The sequence below is a fragment of the Bombyx mori genome, chromosome 24 (assembly GCF_030269925.1).
Source record: "Bombyx mori chromosome 24, ASM3026992v2".
Classification (NCBI taxonomy): Eukaryota; Metazoa; Arthropoda; class Insecta; order Lepidoptera; family Bombycidae; genus Bombyx; species Bombyx mori.
The window spans coordinates 13,317,796-13,331,677 of NC_085130.1; the positions used below are offsets into that span (position 1 = coordinate 13,317,796).

Genomic DNA, 13,882 nt, shown 5'->3' on the forward strand with positions numbered 1-13,882 from the left:
GCGAAACTATCGTCGCTAACCTGCTCTTCATCGTCCTCATCATCTTCATCACAACATTGAGAGAATTCAGTTTCCACACTCGAACATTCAAAGTCATCCAGACTACTGTCGGCACTAAAACTACGGCCTCTTTTAGCCCGAGAACCCGAAGTTAATACGCTACCAGAGCGTTTAGAAGGACCTGGCTCGTCAGTCATTTTACTAGAAAAAGGTCTATTTTTCAAACGACTGTATTTTACAAACTAATCGTGTGAACCCCGATCCAACGCTTGATTTTAAAAGACCGTTACTTTACGCGTGTGGCCACGTGCGTCACGTACGGTTATCGCAACGGCCGGAACGATACTGATGCATAGAAAAATGATACATAGAAAAATGATGCATAGAAAAAACACAGTCGCAAGCCACGGCGCCGTGTGACCGGCTTCCCGCCCCTCCACGGCGCCGTGTACTCGGCCATATACATCTCCACGGCACCGTGTAGTTGGCATTAAATTTGTTAAAAATACTTGCCTTGCGGCGAGCCCCAATTTCTCGGATCTCAGCGGTTCTATTGAACACAGGTGGCGATGCGCCGCAATTACTACAGGACAAAGAAAAAACACGGCAAAACAGAAATAACAAAAAGAAACGAAACAAATAAAAACTTCCAGGAAAAACACTTGGTCCGCAGATGTACCACGAACACAGGCCGCGCGAACAATGGCCGGGCTAACAAAAGCCGGGCGAACAAAGGCCGAGCGATCGAATGGTCGATGAGCACGTCCGCACGTGACGGGTGCTTCTATCGGAATGACGCCATCTCGTGGTACAATTTTCAATTAAAGTTCCACGTGATCCATGAGGGATAACGGGTAAAATTTGCCGAAAATCACCACATAAAAGTATCGTTTTTCCTGGTTTACGTTTATCATTTTCATCACATAGATCCAACAATAATCTGGCTATGATTTTCAAAACTTGCAATGGGCACGTAGAAACTTCACCAATAATTATCAACGATGATGAATGTATGTCCTTGGACCATAGCTACTATTTGCAGTAATATTTACTACAGAATTTTCTAAAATGGATGTGGCGTTCTCTACACAGCGGCAGACATGCAAATATCGTATGGTGTAATGCGCACAAACAAACCTTGTGCCTTCTTATACAATACAACTGTTAAGCTGTTGGTGGAGTGTTTTATTTCGGGATATATTGTGGAACAAGCCGGGACAACTCCGTTTGTAACCGTACTTGTCGAACTCGACAAAGAGGTCGGCGTGCAACCCATGCATCAGCCCGCTGAGTTTCTCGCCGGATCTTTTCAGCGGGTCGCGATTCCGATCCGGTAGTAGATTCATTCGCGGAGCAATTGCTCTTGAGTTGTTAGGTCTCCTTGGAGGCGCTCGGGCAGTTGTTAGCAAATCCCACCCCTCCTGGCTGAGCCTTTGCTCGCCCACCTGTCCTGGTGAAACTGGAAAGGCCTTCGGGCTACCAGTGATCTTTCAATCATAAAAAAAAAAGAAAAAAAAAAGAAGTTTTTTGGGCGCGAAAACGTGAAAAAATTAAGGCGCACTGAATTTTAAAATTTGTTTTAAATATTTTTAACATAGTAATTTAGTGTATTGTTTTGTAAAATAATTTCATAGTATATGGTGGATAAGTTTGTATAAATAATTCGTTATGAGGAGAAGCGGGAAAAGGAAAAAAAAGAGGAAGGAAGATGAGAGCGAAACGGACGAAGGGGAAGAAAATTGTTTCTTTTCCAATACTTCGGACTCAGAAAAGAGCGTATGTATCTTTCTCAATGTATTTGCAAACACGGCGTCTCAGGTGTTTTACATTTGAGAACAATCAATAAATTTAAAGTTGGTATTACTTTTGACCTGGCCAATAACGCAAATGTTTTTTTGCAAAATAAGAAGCTATTAGACGAGCTTCGGTTAAAAGCAAGCATACCGGCCTCCGATACTGAAATTACTGGAGTGTTAACTTCAGTACCAGTAGGATTATCAAATAAAAAAATTTCAACTTCAATAGGTAGCTCTCGAAATATTATTCGGGTTCGTAGGTTTATGCGTAGGGTCAAGAATGACAACGGGTTAGTCACATTTCAACCAACACAGACAGTGGCAGTGACATTTGCTTTTACACAACTCCCACAGTACGTATAATTGGATTCTTGGCGACATGAGGTATCTCAGTATATTCCCCAAATAAAACTATGTCTAAGATGTTTGAAGTATGGTCACATAGCTAAATACTGTAAAATGCACAAGTGTGCTCAATATGCACGAAAAATCATAACTTTAAATCATGCACAGTGGAAACAATCAATGCCAAATGCGTAAACTGTGGTGGGAACCACGTTGCCATCTCATCTCAATGTCCTATTAAAAAGAAGAAAGTAGAAGAAAATAAAATAAAGTCTAAAACTGTTACTTATGCAAATATATTTGACGAAAAATCTTTTCCACAACTTACGAACAGACATAGTGTCCGAAATCTTTATGATTTTTTTTTTTTTTTTTTTTTTTTATTGCTTAGATGGGTGGACGAGCTCACAGCCCACCTGGTGTTAAGTGGTTACTGGAGCCCATAGACATCTACAACGTAAATGCGCCACCCACCTTGAGATATAAGTTCTAAGGTCTCAGTATAGTTACAACGGCTACCCCACCCTTCGAACCGAAACGCATTACTGCTTCACGGCGGAAATAGGCGGGGTGGTGGTACCTACCCGTGCGGACTCCCAAGAGGTCCTACCACCAGTGATTACGCAAATTATAATTTTGCGGGTTTAATTTTTATTACACGATGTTATTCCTTCACCGTGGAAGTCAATCGTGAACATTTGTTGAGTACGTATTTCATTAGAAAAATTGGTACCCGCCTGCGGGATTCGAACACCGGTGCATCGCTACACACGAATGCACCGGACGTCTTATCCTTTAGGCCACGACGACTCAAATGAATCTTCTAACAATCAATTCTTAAAGTAATTCATGATCAAAAAAATTATATACCAATTAACACTGGTTCCATACGTAACATCCTGCTTGAAACTTTCAGTCAAAATATCTTATTTCCTTCTTAATGGATCATTTGAATATACAATGGAACTCACAAAGTATTCTTTGCAATAGATTATACGAGCAAGATTATTCATTTAGCAATTATATGTGAAACTTGGCTTCGTCCAGAAACCGTTTTCAAAATTAAAGGTTTTAACGTTGTTAGACATGATTCAGGCAATAAGCACAATGGAGTGGCCATTTTAATCAAAGATACTATTCAGTACAAGCATTTGCCAACTTTTTCAGACAATGGTCTCCAAAATATATGTGTGACATTTTTTTTTTACTAACAAAGAATTAAGTTTAATTAGTTGTTACTGTCCTACTTACAGTTATCCCAGATTCGATAAAACTAAATTTGATAATCTTATAAAATCTATTCCACATCCTTTTATTTTGGCCGGTGATTTCAATGCTCACAATACATCTTGGGGTTGTAATTCAACATCACGTCGTGGTAGAGAGATTTTAGACGTCATCAATGATAATTGTCTAGTTCTGTTGAATGATGGGCAGGTTACTACTGTTGCATCTTCATCATGGCGTCCAAATGCATTAAGACCTTACAATAGTTTCTCCAGAACTTGCCATGTCTTGTGAATGGTCTGTATATAACGATCCTCTCGGCAGCTATCATCTTCGAGTAATAATTAAATTCCATTTAACAACTGCAACTGATATCCACAACACACTTCATACAACTCTTCCTGTTTGTCCAAATTACAAATGTGTCGACTGGAATTCTTATAAAAATAGTATAGATGTTGGTCTTCAAAAAATAAATTTCAGCCAATATTCATCTTTAGAAAGTTACCATATATTCTGTAAATTATTGGTTGATTCAGCTCAGGCTTGTAGTGGCGTTTCTCGTAGTAGTAAAAAATATATCATCTCGTAAAGGTCGTATTCCACGACCTAGACTGCCGTGGTGGAATTTCAAATGCTTTGATGCTGTTGTAAAATCTAAAGAGGCAAATGTGAAATTTAAAAATTGTCCATCACAAGAAAATTACATAAACTTTAAAAAACAACAAGTTTTTAAAAAACTTACATTAAAAATAGAAAAACATAACAGTTGGGTCCGTCTTTGTGAATCATTCAATCGCTCAACACCATTGACTTTGATCTGGAAACATATGAGGAAATTTTGTAAAATTTATAATTCAAAAGGAGAGCAAGATGGTTGGGTTTTGGAGTTTCTTGAAAAATACAGTTCTGTTTATCAAAATCAGCTACAAATTGAAAATGTTTTGTCAATTAATAACAACAGTTTTTATGTGATTCTTTTACTTTCCAAGAGTTGAAATCTGCAGTCGCTTCTCGTAAAGATACAGCATTCGGTTTTGATGGTATTCCATACATTTTGTTTAAAAACCTCAGTGATTCTGAGAAAAATATTGTTGATTCTGAATGAATTGTGGTTAAATATTGAAATCCCAACAGACTGGAAAATTTACATTTTAGTATTAAAACCTCAAAAACCTAAATACAATGCTAATTCTTATCGCCCAATAACTCGCACTTCATGCGTGGGTAAACTTTTTGAACAGTTGTTAAAACAAAGATTGGAATTTTTTGTTGAAAAATATAATTTAATATCTGACAATCAGTATGGTTTTCGTAAAGGTAAATCTGCACATGAAAGCTTCTGTCAATTGCCTTTAGATATTTGTAATAGTGTTGTAAATAGAGATTGTCTTGTTGCTGTATATTTTGATATTTCTGGAGCATTACCAGTTTTGATATTGATGTCCTCTTCAAAGAACTGTGTGGTTTAGGTGTACCTGTAAAAATTGTAAACTGGGTTCATAATTTCTTACTAAATAGAAAGGTTTATGCTAAATATAATGGTAAAATTTATGGTCCTATGTCTTCTTCAACAGGTGTTTGTCAAGGAGGAATATTGTCACCCCTGTTATTTCTTTTGTATATACACAGATTAAATGAAATATTAGGCACTAATACAAAAAACTTACAGTTTGCAGATGATTTAGTAATATAGGCTAGTGGGAAAAATATCCAGCAAGTGATTGCTGATATAAATTTAACTCTAACAAAGTTACATGAATATTTTAGTTACTTAAAGCTTGAAGTTAATGCGGCCAAATCAAAAGTTTTGGTTTTTGGTAAACATTCTTCTATTCCTCCTGTAGTATACAACAACTTACCATTGGTTCTGTCATTAGAGGCTAAGTTTCTTGGTGTTTTATTCACCACTTCATTATCCTGGAATGAATATGTAGAATTAATTATTGCAAGAGCCAATAGATCTTTGAATATATTAAAGAGTTTGTCAAAAATCAGTTGGGGGGCAGACCCTAAAATACTGCTGATGTTGTACAAATCATTGGTCAGAAGTCATTTTGAATATGGTCTGTTTTGGTTCAGTCCATAAACTTGTTGATAAACTTGATAAAATACAAAACAATGCTTTACGCTTAATTACTGGTGCATTTAAAACCACACCTATTAATGCAATGCAATTAGAGTGTAATTTACCACCAATCAAAATCAGATTAGAGCACCTAAAGGAAGATTCATTTTAAAAATATTTACAAATAAAAACAATACATTACTTATTTATTTGTCATCTGCTTCTTCAACTTTCTTCAATAAATAATGTCCATTTGTTCTTGAAAATATATCTGGGTTTCTTCAATTTCTCCATGATGCGAAATTCAGCGAAATGAATCCCATTTTCCTTGTTATCAAGGTGAATTTGAAAGTAAATACCCTGATATAAATATAGTAATAGATTCTGAATTACATAGAAAAGAACAAGTATATGAAAAATTTTATTCTTGGCGAGATCATAGATTCATTTATACAGATGGGGCTAAAAATGATATATGCACATCTTTTGCTGTTTGTGATAGTGTCCTGAAAGATGGACTTGGATATAAACTTGATAACAACTTGAGCATATATTCTGCTGAAGCTATTGCAGTTCTGTCTGCATTGCAACATATATATATAAGCATAAAAATACTTTTTTAAAGTGGGTTATTGCCACTGATTGTATGAGCCTATTAAAAAGTCTAGAACACAATGTAAATAAAACAAATGTAAATTATTTAGTGTATAGTATAAAACAACTTTTGTATTATTTGAATGTAGTTTGTCATGTAAATATTGTACTAGTTTGGGTTCCATCCCACATTGGCATATTGGGCAATGAAAAAGCTGACCATTTAGCAACCATGATAACAAATTATAGTGCGGGTTCTGTCCCATATTTTGAAGTTGGAATTCCTTTCACAGATATTCATAGTTGTCTTAAAAATGGAATGTGTGATAACTGGAAGAAACATTGGGATCATTCTACTCAAGTCTTATCTAAGGGTACTTGGTAGTCTTTTGAATTCCGAAGTAAATAAAAGACCTTGGTTTTGTAAAGGAGAATATGTAAATAGAAAGTTTTATTCTATTTTATGTCGTTTGAGGTTTGGTCATTGTCGTCTGAATTACCATCTATATCGTATGAGAATGATTCTCAGTGACTTGTGTGATCGTTGTGGAAATGCTGAACAACAATCTATAAACCATATTCGATTTTCTTGCCCATCCTTTAACATTTAGCGCCTTGTGTTAATGGATGAGTTACAGGACGTTTATGGATCTTCAAATTTGGTACCGCGCTGCATACAAGATCTATTGAAGAATGAGTCTACATACCAGTATATTTGTAATTTTTTTGTTAATACTGGAATAGAATTATAATTTACTTTGGTGATCTGAATTTTTTTAAATTCAATTTGACATATGTCAGTAGATTTTCAAAAAAAGATTACGGGACTTGACGTACCAACTAAGAATAATAATGACTGAAAACACTCCCGGATTATGAATAATGAAAATGTAGAAAATGAAATAATATACGGAAGACAATACATTGTTACTTAAAAACCTAAGACTAATTTTACGAAAGACGAGGCTGTAAGGACTCAGTCCATTGCCTGCTTGCAAGAGCAAAATATTAAAAAAAAAACAACCCCGTTTCCCTGCTACACGGACCACCACAATGGGCGTAGGCAATTTAAACACATTTACCATTCACTTTTGAAGATGAAATCATATTTCGTTGAAAAAGTGGCTCACCATCAACTGTATTAAATATTATTGCTACATCAGTTTGAGCTGCATCATTGAAACGCCGGAGATCTAAATCATGATTTACGTTAATGAGCATACAAATTTCTTTATTTTGATTTTCAACTTTTTGACAATGATTTTTGTTGATCGAACAAAAGGATTACGCCGTTCTAATTGGAGATAAAATTCAGGCATTATGTTGTTAGGTACATGTTTGATTAAAATGTTCTTGTAATCTACAATTGATAGCAGTGATCAGATCATAAAAATATAATTTGCACATAACACAGTGAGCGACCATATGTAGCAGTCATTGGACCCGATCTGTGGTAAAAAAACCATCATATATTGTATTGGAGACGTAGGTTCCCAGCTCAGTAGTTGTGTTTCAGCCAGTTATCTTCGCGACACACACACACTAGGTATGGACAAACCAATCGATCCCTGGTCGGGGATGGATACGGAGCTTGGTCAGCAAGGTGTCCTAGAGGTCCCCGATGTACGTCTAGGATTCAAAAATGAGTAAATGCACATACGCACCTGGGTCTGCCATACGGAGCTCCTGGACGCGTGCACTGTTCTAGATTCACTAGGCCTTTTGTTAATTTATTATAATTGAACTTCACCCGCGGTCGTCGAATTCGGTTATGTTTTAAATATTATAGATTTGGTTGCGTGTTGCTCGGCTCCCATTCGTAATTGATGTGTTGTGCATGCGATGTAGCTTCGCTGTCATTTGATGGATTCGAACGTGGAGATCGATTGGCGTTGTAAAATGTCACATTTAAAATATACCGCAAAGACGGCACATATATTTTAAATTAATACGCTCCAATTGTAACTAGTTGCCTCGGAAACTTTAGCTTCTGAGCTAACCATTACAAACTATGTGTTGAGTGCCCTGTAGTCGCCGCACGGTCGCCAGCCGTCGACCTTCTTACGAGCGAGGTGAAGAGGTGAGGACCACGAACTTTCGAATCTTCGAGCGGTGCCGTTCTGTAGCATTTGTTCGGATTCCTTTTTAGCAATTTGGAGTCTCTCTGGGTCAAGACGTCGCAGACGGCTAGTTACTGGCGGACCCGGGGTTATGTATGCTTAGGATCAACGTGTTTACCAGCTGGACGAGTAATATCAGGATACTGGCGTAATAGGTCGTGGTATCTCGTACCTTCGTGGCTCAGTACTGTGTGAACGGATTGTAGTTCGTCGATCCGTCCCTGGTGTGGTGCTGTGACAAAAAGTGATGTGAGTCCGTCGAGTAGCCTTTTGTTTCTGCAATCGACTAGCAGGTTATAAAAGCTGAGAAAGTCTACTCCAATAATCGGCTTTTATACATCAACTATGACGAAACGCCATCGGAAGTCTCTTCGAAGACCTAGGTCCAAGTGTAAGTTAACGTACCCGTAAGCAGCAATTGTTGTGCCATTCGCTGCGTATAATTCGTATTTTGTTTTGGCTTGTACAAGAATTCGTATTGCTGTACGTGGGTAAACGCATAAGTCCGACCCTGTATCGACCAGGTACTGCACCTTACTTTTTCGCTCTACGACGAAGATTCGGCCTGGTGACGCGGGACAACCGGTAGAGGCCACTAGCGGTTTCCCTCGGAGTTTTCCGAGGCGTAGCTGCACGGTTGTCTACACTTCTTTGCCTTATCTCTAAACTCAAAGTGGTACCAGCAGTGTGGATGGTCATCTGGTCGTTGCCGTGTTTGAGTTCTGGATCTGGAGCGTATGTGGCGCGAGTTTGACCTGGAACGGATGTCGCGTCTTCCATGTTGTCTGCCACGGCGGCTCTATATATTTACTTGCCTCGACAGCGCTTCTATGCGTAGCTCTAATGTAGAACTGGGTGTACTTGTCGAAGTAGTCCTTGATCCGGCGCTGGCTATTACGGGTGTTGTCGGTTGCACTATGTCCACGATGCAGTCGGCAAGCTCGGCTGCGCCTTCGAGGTCCAGCTTTGGTTGTGATGCTACAACAGTCTGTATGTTTACAGGTAACCGACTGGTCCACACCGTCCGCAGAAAGTCGCTTGGAATATCCGGTCCGGCCAAGTACTGCAGATGCTGCAGAAATTGGCTCGGTTTTCTGTCTCCCAGCTCCTCGTGTTGCAGCAACTGTAGCGGTTTTTTTTTCTCTGGACACGGTTATTCGACGGATTAGCTGCTCTTTAAACGTTTTGTATTTATCCGTAAGCGGTGGTGCAGTTAGGATGTCTTTCATCACCCTTGCGTACTCCTGGTTGAGCTGTGATGATACCGTGTGGTACATGGTACTGTCGCTAATAATGCCAGCGAGGGCAAATTGGCCTTCGACCTGCGCAAACCACACCTCCGGATCTTCAGGGCAGAAGGGCGGCACTCGAACAGACACTCGGCTCACCTCTGAGTTCGGCCCTGTGCTATCTCCGCTACCGCCGGCCGGTCCGCCGGTATCTTCACTAGTTGACGCGCTGCTCTTATCCTTTTTCGAAGCCATGATGCACTCGTGATCACGTCGGGGTCACCAATTGTAGCGGGTTTATATTTAGGTATCAACCCACTAACTGTCGATACGTTTGTAGCGACTTAGCTGAGACAGTCTGTGTCGAGTCGTCGCACAATAAACAGGTTGCAAACTGTCGTGTCTTATTAATAATTATCACCCTGCATAATATCTCACACGCTCATATAAGCACAGACTCAATGTAGCAAACCTACATTAATGTCATTCATTCTAAATCATTCACTAGGTCTTAAACCAGTCATAATTTTCAGTCACAAAATTCGTTTCCATCGCTGTGCCTGTAAAAACCTTTGTACTTTCTATAAATACCAATAAACACCCAGTAATAGTGATAAAGTGTTTATATTTCACAAGAACCACAAAACCTACAGTCCACTCAGTTAGTTCAACATCAAACATGGTCCTTACGAGCCGTAAATAAGTGAAATACAAGGAGTGCAACACGTGGTTTTCAACATTCGTGCCACGAGTCATCACACTACTCGCACGAATTGGTACAGCAGCGATTCTGCCGCTTCGAAGCTGCTTCTGGTGGATCATACTTGGGCCAATCGAGCATTCATTTGTTGGACCAACAACCTCAATCAGCATCAAGAAAGAAGCAAAGCGGTCGGCCATTTTGTCTTGTTCGACAATACATACATTTTAGGTGTAAACAAGACAAAGTGCACCTGTGCATCGAAGTATCAATATACATCGATCAAGCATACCAACATCAAGAAGTGCATCTCGTCAAGTTGGCTTCGTTCGTCTTTCGTCGCGCTAGAGGTAATTCGGAGGCCGCCGGGAGTGACCGAAAAGAAAAAGGAAGGCGACGACAACACCAACTTCACATCAAACGAGTAACATTTGCACCAATTTTTTTTCTATATTTATTCGTTCTATGAACGAACAAAACGGAACAACTCTGCTCACTATTTCCGTTTCGATTCGTTTTCGTTGTCAAAAACGTGACACGAACAACGCTAAATTCGCCATTTTGTGTTCTTGTTAATTCTTGTCGAGTCAATCGTTCATCTTTGCATAGAAATTGTGTTATTTTATTTAATTTTAACAACATTGTTTGGAATCTGGCTTCATCATGGAAAAAAGTGATACTGAAGACGATAATCTTATCACGACGAAAGAAAGAAGAGCATATAAGCAGCAAGCATTAACAAAGTTATTGACGAAAATCTCAGCCACCGACTTCGCTGCAGCTTCCAAAGCTTCTTTAGCAGTCTTGGAGTCAAGACTTATTTCGATCTATGCTGAATTTGAAACCCTTTGTCAAGAAGCGTTCGCATTGGGAGATAAGTCAACGAGCAAAGCTGATGAATTTGAAGAAAGGTATATCAATGCTCTAACGCTACTGAAAGAGAACTTAAGCCACTCATCAAGCCATAATCAATCCGAACAAAAAATTAAATTACCAGTGATTCAAATTCCACTATTCAATGGTAAGTCAAGTGATTATAAAACTTTTATAGGATTGTTCGAATCTTTAATAGATAAAGACAGGTCATTATATGACATAAAAAAATTATATTATCTCCGTAATTTTGTGACTAACGACCCTTATGATCTCATCAAAAACTTGCCATTGGTTGGTGAAAGTTACCATGAATCACTCAAAATTGGCTGCCCCGCTAAACTAACCACGGATCAAGGCAGACAATTTGAAAGTAATGTTTTTAAGGAACTAATGAAGTGTCTAGGTATTGTCAAGACACGCACTACTCCCTATCACCCGCAATGCAACGGGTTAGTGGAAAGATGGTACCGTTCACTCAAGGCAGCGTACATGGCCCGACTAGATTCTAAGGCGTGGGTTGAAGAATTACCTATTGTTTTGCTAGGACTTCGTGCAGCACCGCGGACCGACTCAGGCGTCAGTGCCGCCGAAATGACCTACAGGCAAACATTGCGTTTAGCGGGAGATTTTTATAATGATAGTATTATACCTATATTAGATCATTGTCAATACGTAAAGCATTTGCGCGCTATGATATATAATTTGAAACCTAAACCGCTACCGCGTAAGGATGCTCATACAGTGTTTGTACATAGCGATTTGAATAACTGTACTCAGGTTTTTGTTCGTTCAGATATAGTTAAAAAATCGTTAGAACCTCCCTATGAAGGACCTTATAAAGTCCTAAATAGAACAGATAAAGTATTTTTAGTGCAATTTCCTAACCGAGATGCGTATATATCAGTAGACAGGTTGAAACCCGCTTATATGTATACGGCAGAGGCAGAAAATAATTTGGTTATTAAAAATAACTTATCAACGGATAGACTTAAAATAAGTGACCACAACAAGGAACCTATCGGAACCTCCGAGAATAGCGATCAAAATCGCTCAGCTAATTACCGTGTTACACGTAGTGGTCGTATTGTGAAACCACCGGTACGTTTCGCTGATTAACGGAGGGTTCCAATATCCAAAAAACGAATCGTTTTATATTACGATCCGGTACAATATCTACGAATCGTAGGACAAAATAGTTCCTATAAAAACGACTCGTTTTTTAAATTACTGATGATTTGCTACTAACGGATGGGAGGGCTAACATAACGGTTCGTACTGCGTTTTGTATGGAGACTGTTGTCTGTAGTGTTCCTGTATTATTTTAGAAATGTCAGTGAGCTGTCAAAACTACCACGCGTAGAGCATTTTATAACCTACCGATTTTGTTCGGTTGTGCTTTGGAATTTTTGTGTTTGTGTTTTTTCTTTTAAAGTGTCGAGTTCAGAAAGTGATAACGAAGTTTTAATGTTACTGAATTCAAGCGACGATTCAAGTGATGATACGCGAAGTAATAGAGTGTATTAAACAAGAATCAATTATTATTCAGAGCTCGATAATCAGGAGTTTCAACTAAGATTTCGGCTCGACAAGCAGTCTGTGCAATTACTGTTAGGTGAAATTTATCCTTTTTTAAAGGCAAAAGGAACCAGGTTCGTATTTTTAATGCCAGCTGTTAATTGGTATTTTATGAAGTAGTTAACTATTTAACACGTGATTACATGAAAATAGTATTTACTAGTTTATTTTAATTCTAGGAATCATGGAATATCTCCCTTACATCAACTGCTATTAACTTTAAGTTTCTATGCCTTAGGAACTATGCTACTATCAGTAGCAGACTTTATAGGTGTTTCGAAAGCATCAGCATGTCGTACTGTTCGCGACGTCAGTAATGCTATAGCACAGCTATATAGCAAGTACATCTACATGCATTCCGATACCGAACAAGACTTTTATGCTGTTTCAAGATTCCCAGGTGTCCTTGGTGCACTTGATGGTACACACATTAGGATTCAGTCACCATGTAAGTACTTAATTATGTGCTATACTAAGGAACCAACTAAAGCTATCCTAAACTAAATACTCAATACTTCTATTTTAGGTTCTCAGATTGGAGAAGAATTTAGAAACCGAAAAGGTTACTTTTCCCTTAATGTCCAAGCTATGTGCAATGCAGATTTATTATTTATGAATGTGGTGGCTCGTTGGCCAGGTTCAGCTCATGATGCCACAATATTTAATAATTCAGACTTGCGAGGTAGGTGCCCATATAATAGGTACCTAATGATAATCAGTATTCATTAGTACTTAATTTCTTTTAATATTAATTATAATTAATTTTTCTCTTCAATTTAGCTCACCGTGAAAATGGCTCATTTGGAAATAAGTGGTTACTTGGAGATAGTGCTTATCCCTTGAAGCCATATTTATTAACGCCACTAATTAACACACAGACACGGGGCCAACAGCTTTATAATGAAGCCCATATTCGAACAAGAAACTGCATTGAAAGGTAACTCTTGATAATTTGATTTTGATAATAAAATCTTTTAAACTTATAATCAAGTACTTTCAAACTAAAAAAAATTAACTAATTTTTAATTTTAGATGTTTTGGTGTTGAAACGAAGATTCCCTGTTGTAGCCTTAAAATTGCGCCTGAGCCTTCTAAGAGCCAATGCAGTGATTATAGCTACAGCTGTACTCCACAACATTTGTCGACTGAAGAAGCTTGATGATATATCACCAGAAGTAGAAATTCCTGAGGCAGGCCTACAGAAAGTAGCACTGAGGAAACTTTTAGTACAGAAAGAGCTAATTTGATTGCAGAATATTTCCATAAGTTATTATTTTGTTATATTACTACTTTAATTTATAAAATACTTCGTACCTGTGCACTTACTTATTCTTAATTTTTTTTTATTTCAG

General features: G+C 38.2%; 1 protein-coding gene and 2 non-coding genes across 7 annotated transcripts in view; 2 read left to right on the forward strand and 1 right to left on the reverse strand.

The window, feature by feature from the left end:
* LOC134198650 (putative nuclease HARBI1) overlaps window positions 1-13,882 on the forward strand; it is a 17,430-nt gene continuing 3,548 nt past the window's right edge. The window contains exons 1-5 of one of the 5 annotated variants that reach the window (XR_009976523.1): window positions 5,722-11,100; window positions 12,769-12,978; window positions 13,057-13,212; window positions 13,311-13,467; window positions 13,599-13,796. Coding sequence is in view for 1 of the 5 variants with exons in the window: in XM_062675815.1 (XP_062531799.1) it covers window positions 10,743-11,100; window positions 12,769-12,978; window positions 13,057-13,212; window positions 13,311-13,467; window positions 13,563-13,689 (1,008 nt within the window). In the remaining 4 variants the exon portion in view is untranslated. Of the gene's footprint in view, window positions 12,979-13,056; window positions 13,213-13,310; window positions 13,468-13,562; window positions 13,850-13,882 lie in introns of those variants that run through there. The other 4 variants (XM_062675815.1, XR_009976522.1, XR_009976520.1 and 1 more) reach the window with 4 other exon arrangements.
* On the forward strand, window positions 8,798-8,893 carry Mir2772b (microRNA mir-2772b). Its single transcript, NR_107342.1, has one exon. It is a non-coding gene; the product is annotated as a microRNA mir-2772b (primary transcript).
* On the reverse strand, window positions 9,935-10,040 carry Mir3326 (microRNA mir-3326). The gene has a single exon (NR_107606.1). It is a non-coding gene; the product is annotated as a microRNA mir-3326 (primary transcript).